Source organism: Dasypus novemcinctus, chromosome 6 (genome assembly GCF_030445035.2).
Source record: "Dasypus novemcinctus isolate mDasNov1 chromosome 6, mDasNov1.1.hap2, whole genome shotgun sequence".
NCBI lineage: Eukaryota > Metazoa > Chordata > Mammalia > Cingulata > Dasypodidae > Dasypus > Dasypus novemcinctus.
In genome coordinates, this window is record NC_080678.1 from 81,863,474 (window position 1) to 81,886,580 (window position 23,107).

The window sequence follows — 23,107 nt, forward strand, 5'->3', positions numbered from 1 at the left end:
CTGCTTCTGTTGTTGTCAGTGGCATGGGAATCTGTGTTTCTTTTTGTTGCATCATCTTGTGTCAGCTCTCTGTGTGTGCGGTGCCATTCTTGGGCAGCCTGCACTTTCTTTCACGCTGGGCGGCTCTCCTTACAGGGCGCACTCCTTGCGCGTGGGGCTCCCCTATGTGGGGGACACACCTGTGTGGCACAGCACTCCTTGCACGCATCAGCAATGCACATGGGCCAGCTCCACACAGGTCAAGGAGGCCTGGGGTTTGAACCGCGGACCTCCCATGTGGTAGACGGACGCCCTAACCACTGGGCCAAGTCCGCTACCTGCAGCTACTTTTAATCCAAGTGATAAAACTATTTTGGCACAGCAGCTCAAGTAGATCTTCAAATAAATGTTGTTTCTGGCACAGACCTCTTCTAAGCATTTCTTTCACACTGCTGATGTTGGTTTTTGTCTTTCATTCCCTGAAACATTAAAACCTATCAAGGCTATAATTTATTGCTTTTAAGATGAGCACATCTTAAGATATAATGTATGAGGAAGAGATTTCCAATAAAAGGTAACAAGCCTTTGGTTTGTTGTCCCCCTTCAACTTCTGTTACTCCTTCCAGAATTGCAGAGGCATCAAATGTAAGACCTCTCTATTGCAAAGCAAACACTCAGTGTACTATGTCCCAAGTAGAGTAATTACAGTGACCAAGCTTCTCCCTTGGAGGATAAACCCTCATCAGACATGTTGTTTCTTACCCTTCTTCCTGGCACCATTTACACAATATAGTTATAGGACCCTTTAGTCCTAGTTAGTGTCAATGAAAAGAATTGCACATGAACCTAATCAGGAGCCCTGCAGGCCCTGAACAGGTTAAGAATGGGGTTGGAGGCAGGTCAGAGGGCATGAAGTCAAGGAGAAACCTGTCTAAAGTTAAATCAAGCTAAAGGAAAGTTAAGGCTATCTTGGGCAGTTCCTCCTTTTTTTTTTCCCAGAAAAAATGATATTCATTAGTTGCTGAACAATTCAGTGGGATCATGAATTTGAGTGAGGTGAAGTTGAGCCTAAGAAATACTTTCGTGAAGACTCTTGGCCTTTTTTTTTTAAAACATATCAATTTTATTATATATATTACTAAAGCATACAATTCATCCAAAGTATACAATCAAGGAAGCAGACCCAATGGATTGGGTGTCCGCCTGCCACATGGGAGGTCCGCGGTTCAAACCCAAGGCCTCCTTGACCCGTGTGGAGCTGGCCCACTTGCAGTGCTGATGCGCACAAGGAGTGCCGTGCCACCCAGGTGTGTCCCCCGCATAGGGGAGCCCCACTCACAAGGAGTGCACCCCATAAGGAGAGCCACCCAGCGTGAAAGAAAGTGCAGCCTGCCCAAGAATGGCACTGCACACACGGAGAGCTGACACAACAAGATGACGCAACAAAAAGAAACACAGATTCTCGGTGCTGCTGATAAGGATAGAAGCTGTCACAGAAGAACACCCAGCAAAAGGACAGAGAGAGCAGACAACTGGGGGGGAGGGGTAAGGAGAGAGAAATAAATACAAAATAAATCCTTAAAAAAAAACCCACGAAGTATACAATCAGTGGCATTTGGTATAATCACATAGTTATGCATTCATCACTTCAATAATTATTAGAGCATTTTCATTATTTCAATAATAATAAACAAAAAGCAGACAAGAAAATTCCTCACCTCTCAATCTCTGTATGCTTCCCTCTTTTGTAGGTTGTTGTACTTTCATGATAAAGTCATTTAATGCACACAAGTGTTTTATTATGATGAGATCCCATTCTTCTACTTTTTCTTTTGTTGTTTGTGCTTTGGTTGTAAAGTCTAAGAAATCATTGCCTAACACAAGGTCCTAAAGATGCTTCCCTGCATTTTCATCCATTTTGAGTATGGTGTGAGATAAGGGTCCGTCTTCATTTTTTTGCAAGTGGAGATCCAGGTTTTCCAGCACCGTTTGTTGAAGAGACTGTTCTTCCCAGTTGAGTGATCTTTGCCCCCTTGTCAAAGATCAGTTGTCCATAAAATGTGAGCGTTGATTTATGAACTCTCAAATCAGTTTCATTGATCTCTCTGTCCTTGTGCCCAGTAAGATGATGTTTTTATGTGGCTTTGTAATAAGTTTTAAGACCAGAAAGTATGAGCCTCCAAACTTCATTCTTTCTTGAGAGAGTTTTTGCTATTCAGGGTCCCTTACCTATCCATATGAATTTGATGGTTGGCTTTTCCATTTCTGCAAAGAAGACTTTTGGAATTTTGATTAGAATTGTGTTGAATCTGTAAATCGCTTGGGTAGAATTGGCATCTTAATGTTTAGTCTTCCAGTCCATGAACATGGAATGTCCTTCCGTTTATTTTGGTTTCTTTGATTTCTTTTAGCAATGTTTTGTAGTTTTCTGAGGACAAGTCCTTTCCATCCTTGATTAGCTTTATTCCTAGATAGTTGATACTTTTAGTTGCTATTTTAACTGGAATTTTTTTTCTTGATTTCTTCTGATTGATTTTGGGTTGTAGATCTTGTACCCTATTACTTAAAAAAAAAAAAAAAACTTTATTTTTTCTTATTTATTTCTCTCCCTTTCCCCTTCCCCACCCCCAGTTGTCTGCTCACTGTGTCCATTCACTGTGTGTTCTTCTGTGTCCACTTTGTATTGTTGTGAGTGGCACCCGGAATCTGTGTCTCTTTTTGTTGCGTCACCTTGCTGCATCAGCTCTCCGTGTGTGTGACACCATTCCTGGGCAGGCTGCACTTTTTTCACGCTGAGTGGCTGTCCTTACAGGGCACACTCCTTGCACATGGGGCTCCCCTACGTGGGGGACACCCCTGCGTGGGACGGCATTCCTTGTGCGCATTAGCACTGTGCGTGGGCCAGCTTATCATACGGGTCAGGAGGCCCTGGGTTTGAACCCTGGGCCTCCCATGTGGTAAGTGGACACTCTATCTATTGAGCCAAATCCACTTCCCCTAAGATAATTTAAATGGGTTTTTTCTTGCAATTACAATTATTTTAGTGGGTAGAATGTTGTATGCTTTGAGATTTTCTTTTTTTAAGATTTATTTTATTTATTTATTCCCCGCCCCAGCCCCCACTTGTTATTTGTGCTTGCTCTCTGCTCTCTGTGTCTTTTTGTCTTCTCTTTAGCAGACACTGGGAACTGAACCTGAGACCACCATGTGGGAGGGAGTGCCTAATTGTTTGAGCCACCTCCACTCCCTGCACTCCCTGCTAGTTGTATCTCTCATTGTGTCATCTTTTTGCATCAGCTTGCTGTGCCAGCCCATCACATCAGCTTGCTGTCTTGCTTTTCTTCTTTAGGAGGCACCAGGAACCAAACCTGGGGCCTCCCATGTAGTAGGCGGGCACTCAACTGCTTGAGCCACATTTGATTCTCTGTTTTGAGATTTTAAATCAGAATTTAAAGAATACATTAATAAATGATAAAGCAACTATACCCCCAATTTCTTAATGTTTCAAAAAGCAGAAAAAACTATGTTGAGTCTCTTCCTTGTCCTTCATCCCTCTTATCTTTAATATAGTTTTCCTTTTAAAAAATATATCTTTTATTTTAGAGACAATTGGAAGGAAATAGTGAAACTACGTGAAACAGGAAGACAGCAAGGATTATCTTAATATGACTTTTCTTTCAGTGGTCAATTGTAGCATGTTTTGAAAAGTATCATAGTTAGCATTGTTGACTCACAGAAAAATGTTTTTCTGCCCACTTAAAAGAAAACCACATTTTTCCTCTGGAGATAAATCTGAGGAGAAAGGGTGCACCATTATTCTGTGATGTTGAATGGTATTTATCTCTTATAGGACAAGAAGTAGTAATAGTGCTTTTACTTTTGTGCTGCAGAGAATATTTCATCTATGCTATAGATTATGTATGTGCATGCATGTGTATATTTTTTCTTTTTTTTTAATTAAAGTTAATAGATCACAAGTAATGTTACATTAAAAAACATAAAAATACCAAAACATAAGAGGTTCCCATATAACCCACTCCCCACCTCCCACCACATCATTTTTGGAAATTCTATTTTTTTGAAGATATGTACATCACAAAAAAATGTTACATACACCTTTATTGCATTTACTTGCTAATGTATATAGAGAATTTTGTCAGTAAGAAATAAGGTATATATGCTTTGTACCATAGGAGCTGTTAGAATTGGTTCTTAATAATTTTTCTCATTTTCCTATTAGGCTATACTCATGAACTGTCCCACCTAATTGAAAAGTAAGAAATACATATTTTTTGGTATTTCTGAGTTTTACTTTTTTTGTTGTTTGCTTTGTTTTTACTTTTCGTGTGTGTTTCATACTTCTTTACACGATTAATTTATCACAGTTATTTAAGTTTTGCTTTAAAAGAGAGGCATAGCAAGGAATTACTTGATATTTTACTGGCAAATGATGAAGTAGACATTTCTTTTCAGCCTAATTCATTTGGCTAATATTTTTAGATGGGATAATAGCGTGAAGTTTCATAGTGTTTCTACCAATAGTTATTTGCTACACATCCTATATATCTGTCTCCTTTCTAGGTTTTTGTGGTGGTGTTTTGTTTTTTGTTTTAGTGACATACTAGTTTTCACACAATAATCTGTCTCTAACAACTCATTATTGAAATCAGGACAAACTTTGCACCTCAAGTTATATTCCTAGATTCAGTCTGCCAACTGAAATTGATTCTTGCTTTATCTCTAAAGCACTGTGTCATTTTTGTTAACTTTCCAACATCTTTATCATCATTACTTCTGTCTGGGAGAAGTGATGAATTCCTATATTGCAGGAAATAGACTAGAAAGGGAACAGAGAACTATGATGAAAATCCTAGCAGAAACTGTTTGTAGGATTTTTGAAAATTCTTTAAAATGAAAACATTTGGTCTAAAATACAAGAATTGAAGTTTTCCTAATGAAGTATTCTCTGTGAGTAAAATGTAGTGAAGGTGTCAGCTAATTTTTTAAAAAATCTTTTAAATTTATTTTTTTGTTACATTCAAAAAATATGAGGTCCCCATAAAACCCCCTCCTCTCTCCCCCCACTCCTCCCCCCATAACAACAACCTCCTCCATCATCATGAGACATTCATTGCATTTGGTGAACACATCTCAAGTGTCAGCTAATTTTAAACTTCATCTGATCGTTAAATTCTATGAATTACATATGAGAAGCTTTTTGAAGAATTCATGTTCCTTCTAGAAAACTGGTTTAAAAACTAACTGGGTTATAAACTCCAGATAGTTAACCCAATTCAAAATTTCCCTCCAGTCTTAATTTTCATGGTTGGTGTCTTAAAAGTGAAATTGGCCTCTGCATCAGAAAGAAAAACAATCAACCATGCTTTACTGCTTGACAGTGTTTAGCCTGACAGCATATTATGTTTGGAAAATTTTTCAGAACCATAATTCTGTCTGTAACCTTAATTCCCCTTTTACCATGTAATGTAACATATTCACAGGATTCAGGGATTAGGACATGGATGTCTTTGGAGGGGCATTATTCTGCCTACCACAGAGGCTAAGAGCCAATATGACAATTAATATAAAAAAATTATGAAGGCCTTGATGGCCACATGTTCTTTTCCCCAATCTTTGATTTCTGTTTTTATATCTATTTTTCATGATCCTGATTTTTTAATTTCTGTTTCAGAGTTTTATAAAATTTACCACTATTTTATGGTATATGATTTGTTGTAGTTGCTTCAGAATCTTTATAGAACATGGCAGGGATACATAATTAAAATAAATTGAAAATTGAGCCTCATGCATGCACAAAAAATTAAGAGGATCTTTCTCTGGAGAGAGATAAGGATCTGCCATTCTCCCAGACTAAAGTTGTGATTAAAAATGCTTGCCAAGAGACTGCTCCCCTTGTGATCCCCAAACAGACAGGAAAGAGCAGCTGGAGCCAGGCAGGGATGGCTTAGGACCATTCTGGTTGAGTGTTTTCAGTTTTGAATTATATATGAAAATTATTTTAACTGTCTTACTTAATCTTCCCCTTTGTAATGCATTAAGACCTTTAATGACTATTATTCTTTTGTATTAATTTTAAATGAGGGGAGCGGATGTGGCTCAGGCAATTGGGCTCCCATCTAAGCTGGCCGGTGTGGTGAGCTGACCCATGTGGAGTGCTGACCCGTGCAGGAGTGCTGGCCCACTCAGAGAGCTGGCGCAGCAAGATGATGCAACAAAAAGAGACACAGAGGAGAGATAATAAGAGATGCAGCAGACCAGGGAGCCAAGGTGGCAGAAGAGAATAATCACCTCTCTCCCACTCAGGAAGGTCCCAGAATTGGTTCTCAGAGCCACCTAATGAGAATACAAGCAGACACAGAAGAACACACAGTGAATGGACACAGAAAACAGACAATGGAGGGAGGGGGGAGAAATAAATTAAAAAAAAAAAAAACGGGAAACGGACTTTGGCCCAGTGGTTAGGGCGTCCGTCTACCACATGGGAGGTCCCCGGTTCAAGCCCTGGGCCTCCTTGACCCGTGTGGAGCTGGCCCATGCGCAGTGCTGATGCGCGCAAGGAGTGCCCTGCTACACAGGGGTGTCCCCCGCGTAGGGGAGCCCCACGCGCAAGGAGTGCACCCATAAGGAGAGCCGCCCAGCGCGAAGGAGGGAGCAGCCTGCCGAGGAATGGCGCCGCCCACACTTCCCGTGCCGCTGATGACAACAGAAGCGGACAAAGAAACAAGACGCAGCAAAAAGACACAGAAAAAAAACAGACAACCGGGGGAGGGGAGGGGAATTAAATAAATAAAAAATAAATCTTTAAAAAAAAAAAAAACTTTTTAAAATGATATGCTCATTGTCTGAAGTTATACCCTAGAATGGTTTTGTTAAGGATATCTTTAAAAGTCAAGCAAATAATTACAATAAATCCCCTTAGCTGAATAGGAGAGTAGAGGGAAGAAAGAGAGATTATCAAAATATGTGCATTTGTGTGAGGCCAGAGTTTTAAAGACAAATAAGGCTTGTTTTGATACTCCTGTTGGTTAAAGTCTGGAAGGGTTGAAGGAACATTCCCAGTCAGCTAGTGCACAATTCAATTACTCTAATCCAAATTTGAGATTTCCAGCTAAGCAAGACAATTATGTTGTAAATGCAGGCAGTATGTTTATTTTGTTTTTAATCAGGTGAAGTAACTTAAAATAAATGGATAAGGAATTCTAAAGCAAGACCGAACTGTTTTTGCTATAACTTTCTCTTTTTATGTTTTGTTCTTCTCGTGGTATAAAGTTACTATACTTACATAACACATGAGAGGGTGGAGAGTGATTGTTATAGCAGCTGTTGTGTCCCTCTCATTGCAGAGAGAGAGAGAGAGAAGCCTGTAGTTATTTATACTTACGAATGGCAACTATATTCTTTTTCATTATTAGCTGGAGCTACAGTAAAAGTGAAAGTCAGACAAGGCCTCCTCCTTGGTTTGAAATTGTATACTCTGTTAACATAAGGAAGATGTGAGAAACTCCTCAACACCATTTCTTTCTCCTCTTTTACTTTAGCCTTAGCTAAGAAAAAAAAAATTATGCAGGTCTGTAAGGAAAACACAAAATAAAGAATCAACATGAGGAGTGTAAGTTAATGGAATAGTCTGCATACTGATTTTTTTCCACTTCTGTCCTAGCTTTTCCAATGCCTTTTAATGGTTACAGAAAAATAAATAAATCTATATTTTACTCTAAAAAAAGAGAGATTACAACAGGTCATTTAGGGGTCAATAGGAATTTTATTTGTTAATTCACTTTCTCCCTCAACTTTTTATTTTTAAAAATGTCAAATCTGCAGAAAAACTGCGGAGAGTTCAATGTACAACCTTATACCTTTCACCTAGATTCATCAATTTTAATATTTTTGCCACATTTGCTTTATTTCTCTCTACATACATATCTTACACATTTGCATATTATTATATCTTAATCCATTTGACAGTGTCAAACATCATAATCCTTCATCCCCTAAGAACAAGAACATTCTTTTACTCTTTTCCAAAATATAGAATTTGATTTTACTTTTTTCTGAATCCTATCTATTACCTGTGTTTTATCAGAATTTAACAAAGAAGGAAGCGGTGAGGGGAATTATTAATAGCAGCCACCCACTTCCTAAGTTATTCACCATTACGCATCCTCCAGAAACCAAGTGTAAAAATGTTAGAGATTGGTTTTCAAACCTGAACATATATAAAGCAATTGATGGACAAGTCATCTATAATATTAAGTAGGACCAATTTCTTGAACTAGCACATATAGTTGAACTGTTTCCCTAAACTACTTTGTGTAGTATATGTGCGCTTCTGTCAGGAAAGAATATATTCATATTTATTTTCATAAATTCATAGACTGATTCCAGACGTACAATGTATTTTGTATAATCCATTCATTTTGCAGATGAAGAGAACTAATATCCAAGGTCAAACAAATAAAGATAAGACTGAGCCTAGCTTTTCAAACTCAGTGCAGTGTTCTTTGAACTCTTATGTCATATTGTTCCCAGTGAGCCCTGTTTATGCTGTGGTCTTGCTAAATGAGAAAGGTCAAAGGGCTGAGAATACTGTCCTAGCTAACTCATATACCCCCCTTGAATCTCATTTGGATGAACTATAACAGTGCTTCTCAAAAATTTAATGTGTGTCTATGTAAATTTCCTAGGGATCTTGTTAAAATGCAAATTCTGATCAGGAAATCTGAGGTGGGGCTGGAGAGTCTGCCTTCCTAACAAGTTCCCAGGTGATGCTTATGTTGCTGGTTTATGGGCCCTATTTTGAGTAGGAGATATCTAGAACAAGCACAGAATTCTTATAGCAGCCAAGCATCAGCAGAGCAGAAAAAAAAAGAACTAAAGAACTATGATCTACTTCAGTTATATAAAATACAGAGAATAATATAACTAATATCTGTTTATATAGCATCCAGCCTAAGTAAAATATTTTTTAAAATTCTCTTTATTTTCCTAATTTTTATGCCACCACAGAAGGGAATTTTCTTTGAATACATTAACTTATATTTTCCCAATATTGTTAAGTCAACAGATATTGAGATTCCATAGATTTTAATGGTACTCTGAAAGGAAATATGAATTCAGGTGATGAAAAGAATCATAGCCAAACTGAACTGTAGGTCAAAAAGAGCATCCAACGTTCTGTTTTTATTCTCAGTAAAAACATCTTTCAAACCAGCTATGTTTATTCATTTAACAAATACTTATTGAGCGTTCCCACTGTCATGGAGCTTGCGTTCTGATTTCATTCCCCTTTATCTTAAACTTTATGGTGCTTTGAATTGCACAAACGATTACTGAAAGGTACAAATGCTAGATTTTATGGGACAGTGAGTCCTTTAAAATTAAACTCAGGCTATTTTTTCCCCCGACTGCATTGAGGTATTTTATTGTTTAAAAATAATAATTAGTAGTATATTTCATAACCATCTCAACATGAATGCATTTAAGCCCACAGCAGCCAAAAATAGTCATTAAATATAAATATGATAAAAATTTGTACTCTGAATATATATCCCAAAATGCTATAGAAATCAAAATTACTTCCTTATTTCTCAGAGTAGTTCAGCGGTAAGATAACAAATCAGTAATAATTCTCAGGGGAATAGTGGAACACAAAGCATAGTTATAGAGCTTTTCAAAGATACTAAGGCAAGGGAGAAGACGAAAGTCAACTCAACTAAATAAATATTTGTTAAGCATCTATTTTCTCTTAGTGTACTTGGGGAAACCAGTATATAAAGAAATGAATGCAGTCTTTGGATGATCATCATTCTGAATCAGGGGAGGCAGGCATCTAAACAGATAATTAGAATATAATATGACAAATGAAAAATAGGAATATATATGAAATCTAAGAGCATTGTAAGAAACTTGCAAAGAAAATGAAATTGGAGAATGTGATACATTTTTAAAAATTAAAAGAAAATACAGGAATTTAGAATTTCTATAACAGAGAGATGGATAGTTATCTGATAATGTAGAATCTAGATGGTAGGTATAGGGTGTTCATTGTAAATTCTTATGTGCTGTATGTTTGAAAGTTTCATAATATTGGATTAAAAAGTTATTTTTAAAATGGTAGGATGATATAAAGAGGCCACTAAGCAGAATATTTTCCTTATGACTAGTAGATTTTTAATAAATAGAAGAAAAGGAATGAAATAGAATCTTCCATTCCATTGTGAGGAAGGCAGATTGTCACTTAAGAAAAGCAGAAATTTCTTGTTCTGGTATGAACATATCTATCATAAGAACCAAGAGAGTAAAAGTGCATTCATGAAACAAAATGCAACAACCATCAAGGTATTATTATTATATATTGTAAATGTTAGTAAAGGATTGACTCATATGCTAGGGATCTAGATTACATAATGGAGTTTTAGTAGATATTTTTTTTAATTATTTATTATTTTTTTAAAAAATTACATTATGAAAAATATGAGGTCCCATTCAACCCCACCGCCCCCGCCCCCCACTCCCCGCACAGCAACACTCTCTCCCATCATCATGACACATCCATTGCACCTGGTAAGTTCATCTCTGAGCATCACTGCACCCCATAGTCAATGGTCCACATCATAGCCCAGACTCTCTCACGTTCCATCCAGTGGGCCCTGGGGGGATCTATAATGTCCCGTAATTGTCCGTGAAGCACTATCCAGGACAACTCCACGTCCCGAAAACGCCTCCACATCTCATCTCTTCCTCCCATTCCCCACACCCAGCAGCCACCATGGCTACCGTTCCCACACCCATTCCACATTTTCTCTGTGGACATTGGATTGGTTGTGTCCATTGCACATCAATGTCAAGTGAGGTCTTAGATTCCACATGGGTACTGGATGCACTCCTCCCGCTTCCAGTTGTAGACACTCTAGGCTCCATGTTGTGGTGGTTGACCTTCTTCAACTCCATGTTAGCTGAGTGGAGTAAGTCCAATAAATCAAAGTGTAGGAGCTGAAGTCTGTTGAGGCTCTGGGCCTGGGTGTCATATTATCAGTCCAGAGATTCAAATCCCCTACATATATCTTAAACCCAGCACCAACTACAATTCCAATGAAGTAGCATGCAAGTCTTGTGAAAAGAGATCCCCTCTGAGTCCAATTCCATCACGCAGAAACACCAGCTCCAAAGAAGGGCTATCTGTCATGGCAGTGAACCCCTTCTGCCATGACCATAGAACCCGTGGGTCTCTTTATCCCTCTTAGTAGATATTGAACTCTAGTTCTTATACAGTATTGACCATAGATTGTAATTTGGGAGTAATGCCAAAATATGAAATAGAAACATTTTTATCAATGAAATTAATTTACATCAAACTATTATAGTTCATAAGTAGTGTTATGTTAGACATCAAATTTTTTCAGTCTTAGAATCTAGTTATTGATTTCACTACCTTTTATAAAGCAATTTTGACTTTAATGAGCATTACTTACCAGTTAAAGGGATAAATATTCATGTTTTATTAGTATCAAAAAGCTGACGTTTCATCAATTCATAGTGTATTGCATGATATAATATACAACTAATTACAGTTTAGATTTGAGTCCCCTGAATATTTTAGTCTGTTGTTGCTATGTTAGTAGTGAAGACTTTATGACAAAGGACTTGAATGCTTTTATATACACCATCTTACTTAATCCTCACAAAGCACTGTGAGTTAGGTGGATAAATATCATTAATTTTTAAATAACCTTATTGATAATTTGGGGACTAGATTTGATATCCTAATTAGGAAACTAATGTTGAAATATTTAAGGAAAAGGTCCTATGTGTTTGCCTTGATTTATAGGTCTGAAATTCCCTTGAAAATCAAGTGTATATAAATTGAATTATGACCCCATTATAAATTAGCAATGTACTCTAGTGAGGGAAATGCTGGGCCATATTTTAATAAAATATACTAAGCATTTTAATATATTCAAAGAGAAAATTATTTCTCTTTGATAATATTAAACTGTAATTGGAGCAAGGGATTGTGGGAAGATTGTGGACTAGAAAGCACCAGGAATCAGTCCCTCCACGAGAAGAACTACTAAATAGGCAGTAACTGTCTGAATCAACTATTTAGAAAATCCATAGTCTAGTAGAACACTCTGCAACATCCAGGGAGAAGCAGAAGGAAAAAGCTGGTAAATTGCAGTAAATACCAATGAATTATTCTCTTCCTGCTGTGGTTATCATTGCCTATCCCCCATTCTGTTGCAGCAGGCAACAGTGAGGTCTAGTCCCTCCCTGATGTAACTTGCTGGTGCCAGAGAGGGACATAAATACCTAGTTCCCCAAATTCTGGATGTGGAGGAGAAGTGTGGTCCGATCACTGCTTTTGATTAGCTACTTTGAATCACTGGGTGCCTGGCACTGAGGGTGGCCATTGTTTCATCCTGCTCCAGAAAAAGCAGTGGAGGATATATAAAGATGGTATGCTTCCTCAGAGCTGTGGAGGACAGTTTAAGGGCTGCTTTTGCTGGACAGATAAAAAGTCAAGGAAGTGCAGCTTTGGGGAACTGTGAAAGAAGCTCATTGCAGACTTATTCTGGCTGGGAAAGGCTGACTTGGGAAACTCCTCTCCAAAGTGCCCACTTCCCAGAAAATGCCTTTCAGGCAAAAGCAGTTTAAGACAGTGAAATCTGTTTAAGGCAAGGGGCCTGTGGGAAAGGCTTACCTGCTTTAAGTTCTACAGTGAACCATCAAGAAGAGGGAAGAGATGTTTCCTGGGAAGACGAGGAGCATTCAAACTCCTGTAAAAAGGGGAACTCTTAAGTCCTAGCAGGCACAAGGCCAGGACAGGCAATACCCTGCACTTTGCATTCACCTTGGGCAGACCTTCATGAAGGAAGGGCTGAACTCTGATGGGGAGCACCAGCCAACACAAAGCCAATTTGCAAAGACAGTGAAAGATTTTATTTGATTGGTTTTGTTATCTCCTTACACTCAAGAAAATCTCTGTCATATCAATAGCTGGATACAAATTCAAGGAACAGACATCTCAGAGAATGAATCCCAGAGTTAACCCATTAAAATAATAAAATATATAGTGTGCAACACAAGATTACAAAAGAAACAGGAAATGATGGCCAACCCAAAGGAGTAGCATAAAAATCTAAAAATGCCAACAAAAGAGAATCAGGCTGTGGACAGATCAGACAGAGATATTAAATATGCTCAAGAAGATTAAAGATAATACAAAGAACTAAAGAATATGAAGACAACAATATGCTCTTGGAGATGAAGGAAAATACAGAGAAAGAACTGTGGGATATCTGGAAAACAATGAATGAACAATATGAGAATCTCAATGAAGAGACAAAAGTTTTTAAAGGGACCAAATAGAACTAATGTAGTTGAAGACCACAATAATTGAAATGAATCCAGGAGGGTTTTACCAGCAGATTGGAGCTGGTAGAAGAAAGAATTGATGAACTTGGAGACAAGAAAATTAAAATGAGTCAAACTCAAGAGCATAAAGAAAAAATAGTTATAAAAAGTAAAAACAGCCAAAGAATCCTCTGGGACACTGTCAAGCATACCAATACATACACTATGGGAGTTCTAGAAGGAGAAGAGAGAAATGGGCAGAAAGAGTATTCAAAGAAATAATGACAGAAAACTTCCCAAGCTTAGCAAAAGATATGAATATATACATCCAGGAAGCACAGAGAATACAAAACAGGATAAACTTTAAGAGAAGTATGCCCATTACATACCAATTAAACTGTCAAATGTAAAGGACAATGGGAGACTTCTAAAAGATGCAAGAGAAAAGCAACCTATTATATACAAGGAAGTCCTGGAAAAATTAAGTATCACTTTCTCACCAGAAACCAAGGAGGCAAGAAGGCAGTGGGTTGAAATACTTAAAGTGCTAAAAGAAAACAATTGCCAACCGAGAATTTTATATCAAGTGAGACTTTCTTTCAGAAATGAGGGAGAGAATAAAAACATTCCCAAATGAACAAAAGCTGAGGGAGTTCATCACCACTACAGCAAAGGTAATTGGAGTTCTTCAGACTGAAAGGTAAGGGCACTAGACAGTAGTTGAAAGTGGCATAAAGAAATAAAGACCTTCAATAAAGGTAACCACATGGGTATTTATAATACCAGTACATATGAAAGTACAAACCTTTAGCTAGACTGACAAAAAAAAGAGAGAAAACAAAAATAATAACCAAAAGCAGAACTGAAAAAGGAGGCTATTATTACTGACTCTACTGAAATTAATAGGAGTATAAGAAGATAGTATTAATAACAATGTGCCAACAAATTAGATAACTATAGCAGTTTGATATGGTTATGAATTCCAAAAATAGATATTGGATTATGTTTATAATCTGGTCTGTACCTGGGTGTGATTAAGTTATGATTAGGGCTTTGATTGGGCCATGCCATTAGGGCATTGATTCCCAGCCCCTTGGTGGGTGGGGACTCACAGATAAAAGGCATGGCAAAGGACAGAGTTGGGGGTTTCTGATGTTGGAGTTTTGATGTTGGAGTTTGATGCTGAAGCCTTAAGCTGGAACCCCGGAATTAAGCTCATAGAGGAAACAGAAGCAAGCCCCAGGAAGAGAGAAACCTTGAACCCAGAGAGAGAAGCAAGATCCTGGAAGAGAAGAACCCAGGAAGCCTGAACCCTCTCAGACATCACAGCCATCTTTCTCCAACATATGAAAATAGACTTTGGTGAGGGAAGTAAGTTATGCTTGTTGCCTGGTGTTTGTAAGCTTCTACCCCAAATAAATACCCTTTATAAAAACCAACCGATTTCTGGTATTTTGCATTAGCACTCCTTTGGCTGATTAATACAATAACCTAGATGAAATGGACAACATACTAGAAACACACAAAGTACCTATACTGACTAGAAGAGAAATAGAAGATCTCAACCAACCAATAACTAGTAAAGAGACCGAGTTAGTAATCAAAACCTCCAAAGAAAAAAGCCCAGGATCATATGGTTTCACAGGGGAATATTACCAAACGTTCTAAGACAAATTAAACCAACCCTGCTCAAACTCTTCTAAAACACTGAAGAGGAGAGAACACTCCCCAGCTCATTCTACAAGGCCAACATCACTCTCCTACCAAAGCCAGATAAAGATACCACAAGAGAGGAAAGCTACGGACCAATATTTCCTATGAATAAAAATGTGAAAATCCCCAACAAAATACTACCAAAATTAATTCAACAGCATATTAAAAGAATTATATACCATGATCAAGTGGGACTTATCCTTGGTATGCAAGGTTGGTTCAACATAAGAAAACCAAGTAATGTAATATACCGCATTAACAGAATGAAGGTGGAAAAAAAAACACATGATCAACTCAATCAGTGCAGAGAATGCATTTGACAAAATACAGTAATCTTAATAAAAACAGATCTGAAAAGGGTTTAATATCTAGAATATATAAAGGAATCCTTCAACTCAACAACAAAAAGACAAACAACCCAATTAAAACATGGGCAAAATATTTGAATACCATTTCTCCAAAGAATATATTCAAATGGCTAGAAAGCACGTGAAAAGATACTCACTAGCCATCAGAGAAATGCAAATCAAAATTACAATGAGATACCATTTCATACTCACTTGAATAAACATGTTTGTTTTGTAAGTTCACGATTTTTACTATACACTTATTATTTATATATGTTCATGTATGAATTATATACATAAAACTTTATTTAAAAAGAAAAGGGCAATAAAAAACAAAGTATAGCACAAAATTTGATGACTGAAAGGAAACTAAACATATGAGTTACATCAATAAATGTAAATAGGCTAAACCTTCCTATTAAACGGAAAAGATCCTCAGATTAGATCACAAAGAAAACTAGAGTCATTCCTGAAACAAAGAAACTCAGAAATTGAAAAATTAAAGAATAGACATACAAAAAAAAAAAAAAGCAGGGATCATGATCTTAATGTTGGACAATATTTAATATAAAAAGCATTACATGAGTGTAAAATGGTATACAAAATCCATCTAAAGGGAAACGGACTTTGGCCCAGTGGTTAGGGCATCCGTCTACCACATGGGAGGCCCGCAGTTCAAGCCCCGGGCCTCCTTGACCCGTGTGGAGCTGGCCCGTGCGCAGTGCTGATGCGCGCAAGGAGTGCCGTGCCACACAGGGTGTCCCCCGCGTAGGGGAGCCCCACGCGCAAGGAGTGCACCCATAAGGAGAGCCACCCAGCGCGAAGGAGGGAGCAGCCTGCCGAAGAATGGCGCCGCCCACACTTCCCGTGCCGCTGACGACAATAGAAGCGGACAAAGAAACAAGATGCAGCAAAAAGACACAGAAAACTGACAACTGGGGGAGGGGAGGGGAATTAAATAAATGAAAATAAATCTTTAAAAAAAAAAAAACAAAATCCATCTAAAGAAAACTTTGAAATGCTTCTGAGGGATACAAATAAAGATTTAAACAATTGGAAAGACTTATTACCAGGTTCTTGGACAAGAAGATTCCAAATTGTATAAACTTCAATTTCCCCTATGTTAACGTTGAGTTAATATGATCTTGACTTAAAAATAAAACAAACACAAACTAATATTTATTGCACAATTACTTTGTGCCAGACACTGTTTTAAATGCTTTATAGGTGGTATTATGACTCTTTGCCCATTTTTCAGTGAAGAAATTAAGGTACAAAGAGGTGGAGGAATTTTTCCAAGGTTGCAGTTAGAGTAATAGACTGAACCAAAATCTGAATTTAGACAGGTTGATTAGCTTCTGTGTTTTTAACCACTACACTATACTACTTTTTGATTTTTAATTTTTAATTTGTGGAATAGGTAAACTTACTATGAAGTTCATATGGAGAAACAAATAAGAATAGCCAGGAAAATTCTTAAGGAAAAGCAATAAGGGGAACTAACCTTATTAGATACTAAAATATATTATAAAGATAGAATATTAAAACAATGTGGTTATTAGGGTATAAACAGACAGATCATTGTATGGAAGTACAGAAATAGATCCAAATGTATATAAGTGTAATTTAGAAAATTATGAAGGTAATATTTCAAATAAGTGAAGATGGATTATTCAATACATGGATAGTGGGACAATTGGGTAGTCATTATGAAAATTAATTGGATTTCTACTTCTCAACTTTAACTAAAGTTCCTAATGAATGAAAGCTTTAAACCTGAAAAATTAAGCTAGAAGCAGCAGCCATGGAAGAATATTAAAGGCTCTAAGATATTAAGATATGGTATATCTAAAAATGTACCATAAAAACTATTTAACCAGTGTAATTCCATTCAGACACTAAAATCAATGAGTTCACTTAAAAAAAAAATTTTAATCCAGATGCATAATAGTGCTGAAGCATGGTACCTTTTGTGTTTTCAAAAGTCTATATGCATACATGGAAATGACTATACATGTACTCCTCTGTCTCTGGCAGGATACCCAAATAAAATATAACCACAGTTACTTCTGAGAAAGAGAACTGAATAGCTAGGCTGTAACAATTGGAGGAAGAGCAATATTAAGTGTAAGACTTAATATTTTACTTTTTTTATACTTAAAATTTTTATATCATGTTTGTTTTCTCTATTCAAAAGAATTAAAATAACTTAAATGTTTAAAATATAATCACATTGTTGGAAGATACCTAAATGTCCCAGCCCCTAAATTCTATTGTTGAGCAAACTGAACCTAAAGAGGGCAACACTGATGCTGTGTGTTCTGTACTGATGCTGTGTGTTCCGTACTAATGCTGTGTGTTCCGTTCTGATGCTGTGTGTTCCGTACTGATGCTATGTGTTTTGTATGAAAGATGACTGTCAGTATTGAGGCCTGGATTCAAACCTTGATTCTAACTCATACGTGACTCTTAATAAGTCATTTTCCCTCTTTGGTTCTCAGTTTTCTCATTGGTAGATTAAGGGATAGGATTCATAGCTGTCTTCCAATTTCATGGTGCCTCAGGATTCTCTAAATCCCTGTAGGGAGCTCTAGCAAAGAATTGGAGTTCTAGAACTCCCCTCCATACCCATCTTTAACCAGAGTAAGATTGTTTGACTAAATGTTCTGTGACTAAAAAGAAAACTCTGAAAATCAAAGTCCACAGTAAAATCTTTGTGTATATTAATTGAGAGGTTCTTAACAACAGCATCAAGCATATTACTGTAGCATAACCAGCTTTAAATAGCAAGTAATTTTAAATTATTTACGTTTGTATAAACGTCAGTCTTACACTCCAGCATGTTCTGCAGGTGGAACGAGGTGGGGATTAATAATATTCACACGAAGGGCGGAAGTCTGTGTTGTGTCATAGTTGTATTAAAACATGCGATTTCATGGCATCGTGAATGCATTTTCTTTAGGCTAATGGATTGGACTGTAACAGCAGACTCTGAGGCTAATACATTGGTTTAATTCCTTCATTTCTTCCTCCTACTTTGATCCTTTTTGTGGGGATGGGAAAGTAAAAGCTACAAAGGAACGAATTTAAACACTTGGAAAGTGAGAAAGGTATTCAATATTCTAAACATTCTGAAATTTTGTTTCATTATGAGAACCTCAATTCCTAACTTAAATCCACAGTAACATTACTCTTTGAGGAAGGAGTAAGCAGATACAGGTGTGGGAGGATAAAGTTGTGCTTGGGGACTCAAGGAGTGAAGTTGCCTGTCCACAGTTAACAAAAGGGAGAGTGAACTGACCATATCTCTTACCCAGTAAGAGTAGAATTTGGGATACAGCTATTTAATTACTGTCTTATACCCGGTAAAATATAGGAAGGAAATGCAGGTCTAAAAGCTAAGCAAGAAGCAGCAAGAAATTTTAACTTAGACTCACTAACACTTAAAACCAATATTAAATGTAAAAAAAGGTAGTTGAGAAAACTTTGTGTGGTATAATTCTAATTTTTTTCACCATAACGTCTGTATTTATACGTGTGTATATATATTCAATGTGTTTTTAAATAATCTTGAAAACTAACTTAGGTCTTTGTAGGACTTTATTTTATTTATATTTCTAAACTTTTCTTCAAAATCAGAAAGCAGCTTTTATATATATATACATGCCTATGTTTATAACATTTGTTGTTCTGTCCTGATAGTAGATGTGTCTTTTTCAATTTTAGGTGCATCAGAGGCTCTCTTCCTGGCAGAATTTGGGAGTTGTTTATTGCAGTACTGTTGTGCCCTCTGATGGTAAGTTTTGGCAAATCCATTTTTTATGTTTAGTGTTTTTTGTGGGAGGTTTTCCCCCATAGCTAAATGTTTCCTATCCTGTAACCAACATATAAATTTATAAACCATACCCTTTCACTTAAGTCAGGCTTGGAAGTCAGAGAGAAAAGGGAACTAAAGAAAAATATAATTTTTTAGATAGAGATTAAGTAAACACTAGTGAATTTAGAGGAGAAACCAGGAAGTGAAACCAACAGATCCATCAAGTCTTCTAGGTAACGGAATGTTACTCTATAATAGTCTTATCATTTGTGTTTAGAACTGGGGACATAGTTAATGTGGTATCTCCTCTAACAATTGAGTCTTCATATTATGGATAATGACCAAACACTCCAGCCCCCTGGTGGCATCAGAGCCTAGACAGAAGCAATTCAAAGACTGGAACCTCCTGCTCTCATTGTCTTTTTCTTCCTTTATGTTCAATGCTATAATATTCTTGTTTGCTATGAGAAGGGGTGAACAGATGCTTGGGGATCACATGTAGTCCTTTATAAATGTCCACAATGCTCCAAATTGACAACCGGATAGTTGTTTTTCCAGTAGTAGGTAGATTTGTTTACAACTCTCTTCTTCATTTCTCTTACCCATTACCACACATAACTGAAGTTTAGGTTACTTGGCTTAAGTTTAGCTTAAATATATTTCTTCTGTGTAAAGTTTACTTTGATAGAACTCTAATTTCAACCTTTTAAACATTAATTCATTGGCATGGCAACCATTGAAAGAACACTGTGCAATTCACAAGGACCCCTAAAACTGAAGAAACTCCAAACAATGAGTCATGAAAAGCCTAGAGCAACATATATTTAATCAGTAGAGATATTTGCAGTGTTATCAGTACTCCCTCCCCAACGCTGTTTAATAATCTGAATATGTAGAAAGTATATTCATATTTACTAAGTCTTCTAAATTTGGAGGAAATATCTATTTGTGGTTGCTCATTTGTAGGATAAAAAGGCTAAAGAAAATAAAGGCCAAAATCAAAATAATAGCTAGCTTTCTTTTTCCTATCTCTAGATATTTAAAGAATGATAAAGGAATATCAATATATAAAGCAAAACTTAAAAGTGGCACTCAGCACTTTGCAAGCAGAAGACAGGTAGGTGTATTGCCCCCAGTTAAGACTCAGTGTATGTCCAGATGATAGTATATTCCACATGGCTAGGGGCCAAGGAGCCTTAATGCCACCTGCCCACACTGCCATCTCTCTTATCTCCTTAGGCTCCTCCAACGCAGTGAATAGGTACCACTCTTACCCTGAGACTATCTTGAAAACCATTAAGCAGCCATTTGGAGGCTGTCCACATCTACGCAAGCACCACTCCCAGGTTCCATTACCTTCCTTTCATTACCACAGCTGGGTATTACAAGATATACAGTGGCCTTTATCTTTCATTGCGCTGTCATTCAGGATAATTCTCAAGTCACAATAATACCCCCAAATTACACCTATTTTTTCCTTCTCCCTCCCCTCAGAACCTCCAGTGGCCACTACCTCCACATCCATGATAAAAGTCCTTCCATTGCTAGGATCACAGCAAGTCTACAGTAAAACAACTGTAAGGCTACTCTAATCCATCATCCATTCCCCAATCCTGAGCATTATGGGATGATGATACCCCCTCCACTTCTAATTGAAAGGGGGCTTAGATCTCATGGGGCCAGATGGATGAGAATTTCTTGCTTACAGTTGCAGACTCTCTCTGTTCCTTGAGATTCTTATTGTCAGTTATCATCTCCTTGTTAGTTGTCCTGGGTGACTCCAATGAACTGAAGAGTAGGTATTGCAAGTTTGTTGAGATTCAGGGCCCAACTGGCACATGGACAGCCCAGAGATTTAAGTCTCTTGGACATAAAACTATCAAGTCTAGTACTAACTATAGGTTCAAATAGAGAGGCAGTAGTGCCATGTGTGGGGAAAACACAACTGAGTCCAACTCTGTCACACTGAGGAGTGCAAATTCCAAAGTAGGGCCCCCTGGCAGGGCACCGAATTTCTGAGCTGTCTGTCCTGCCTATAGTGTCTCATGTCTCCAGAGCTCTCAGGAGCCCTGCTATTTGAGGTAATATTTACTTTAGCAGTCAGTGAGTTCTTGCTGAGACATGCATGAGCGTAACCTCTGAAATGACGTCCCGACTCACTTTGAAGTCTCTTAGCCATATAAGCTCATTTGTCTCTATCCTTTACCCCTTTTGCTCAAGGTCTTTTTCCAGTTGTATTGCTAGTTGGTGCTTGGTAGTAATCCCTTGGTGCCAGGGAGGCTCATCCCCCGGAGTCATGTCCCACGCTGAGGGGAAGGTAATGCATGTATATACTGAGTTTTGGCTTAGAGGGAAGCCACATTTGAGCAACAAGGAGGCTCTCAGGAGGTAATGCTTAGGCACCCTATGATACTCTGCTAAGTTTCAATTTCAAAAGTAAAGGTTCATAAGTGCAGTCATCATAATCAAGGGCCCATCAATGGTACATCTTCCTTCAGTAGTCACTGCCCCTGTACTCGGAATTCTTTCTATCCCATTAGAGAATGTGGCAGAACTCTCCAGGATGGGAATTCAATATTTCTTTGATTATTGTGGGTCTGCACCCACTGTGACAGTGCCCCGTGAACACTGGAACACATTCATATGCCTTGTAGGTATGCCCCAGGTGAACACCCCGCCGTGCATCCCCCATCTCTGACACCCCATACCAATGATCCTCTCCTGCCATAGTTGTAACCCTTCTGTGATCCAAAACTTCTTCAAAATTGAAGCCAACATAATAGCCAAATACAATTATTAGGGAAATGATACAATAATGATGGTTTTAAAAATAATGAATAAATACAAAAACTTTTTTAAAAAGCTTGAAATAATACAAAAATATAAAACATAAAATTAATTTTTTTTTAACTTCTGTCTTTCATCACTGTAAGATTGTTGTCTTGTGTGTGACATTTGCTTCCATTTATTCACCCAATATCTTATTCTTTTCATTTTGTCTTCAAAAGAGCTTTAGGTTACAGAAAAGTCACGTATAGATTATAGGTGATTCCCATATACCCAATGTCCTCTCCCTTTTTCCCTTTCCCCTCTTAATAACATTTTACATGTGGATCGTGCATTTGTTACAACTGATGTACAAATATTATAACACTGCTACTAACCATGTTGACCCTAGTTTTTAAAAGTAAAAGTCTAAAATTCCACATTTCTTAATTGTGCTATTTACATAGCTATTTCCTATATTCTCAGTATTTCCTTATGAAATACATTGCTATGACAATGATCAATAGTGTTGGGAGAATGGAGAGAAGATTTTTTTGAGTCATGTTATGTTTTTAATGGTCACTCTTATTCACAGTTGAAAATTATTGTTATCAAAATATTAAGGATACTAAAATTATTTTCCCATTGTTAAAGAAAACATAACCCACTGCTATATATCTTTCATTCCAATGTAAGAAAGCCTTGGCAACAAAAAAGAAATGAAAGTAATGAAGCTATTTAATCACCAACGGTGATAGAACGCAAAGCCTCTGTGTTTTTATGTTGCAGAATTCTCACCAACCTATATATGAAGTTGAGAATGCTGATAGATATAATGCTTTACATTTTTCCATTTTTGATATTTATCAGTTTGAATTTTTTGTAAGTAAAAGTTTTAGTTTGAAAACTTAACCAAAATGTGGACGAACGAAAACATTATCTTGAAGCACCCAGTAAGACTGACTCTTTAAAAAACTTAAATTTAAAATAATTTCAAACTTATTGTTGTGTTGCTTGCATAAATAATACAGATCCCATGCAGAGAATTCCCAACATATCCAGATATCCAGATCTACCAGCTTATAATATTTTGCCACATTTTCTGTATCAT

At 37.2% G+C, this 23,107-nt stretch overlaps 1 protein-coding gene across 1 annotated transcript in view; it reads left to right on the forward strand.

The window, feature by feature from the left end:
* MCU (mitochondrial calcium uniporter) overlaps positions 1-23,107 on the forward strand; it is a 245,098-nt gene that overhangs the window by 152,041 nt on the left and 69,950 nt on the right. The window contains exon 2 of the mRNA XM_004473835.3: positions 19,140-19,209. Within this exon, the coding sequence (XP_004473892.1) occupies positions 19,140-19,209 (70 nt within the window). The remainder of the gene's footprint in view (positions 1-19,139; positions 19,210-23,107) is intronic.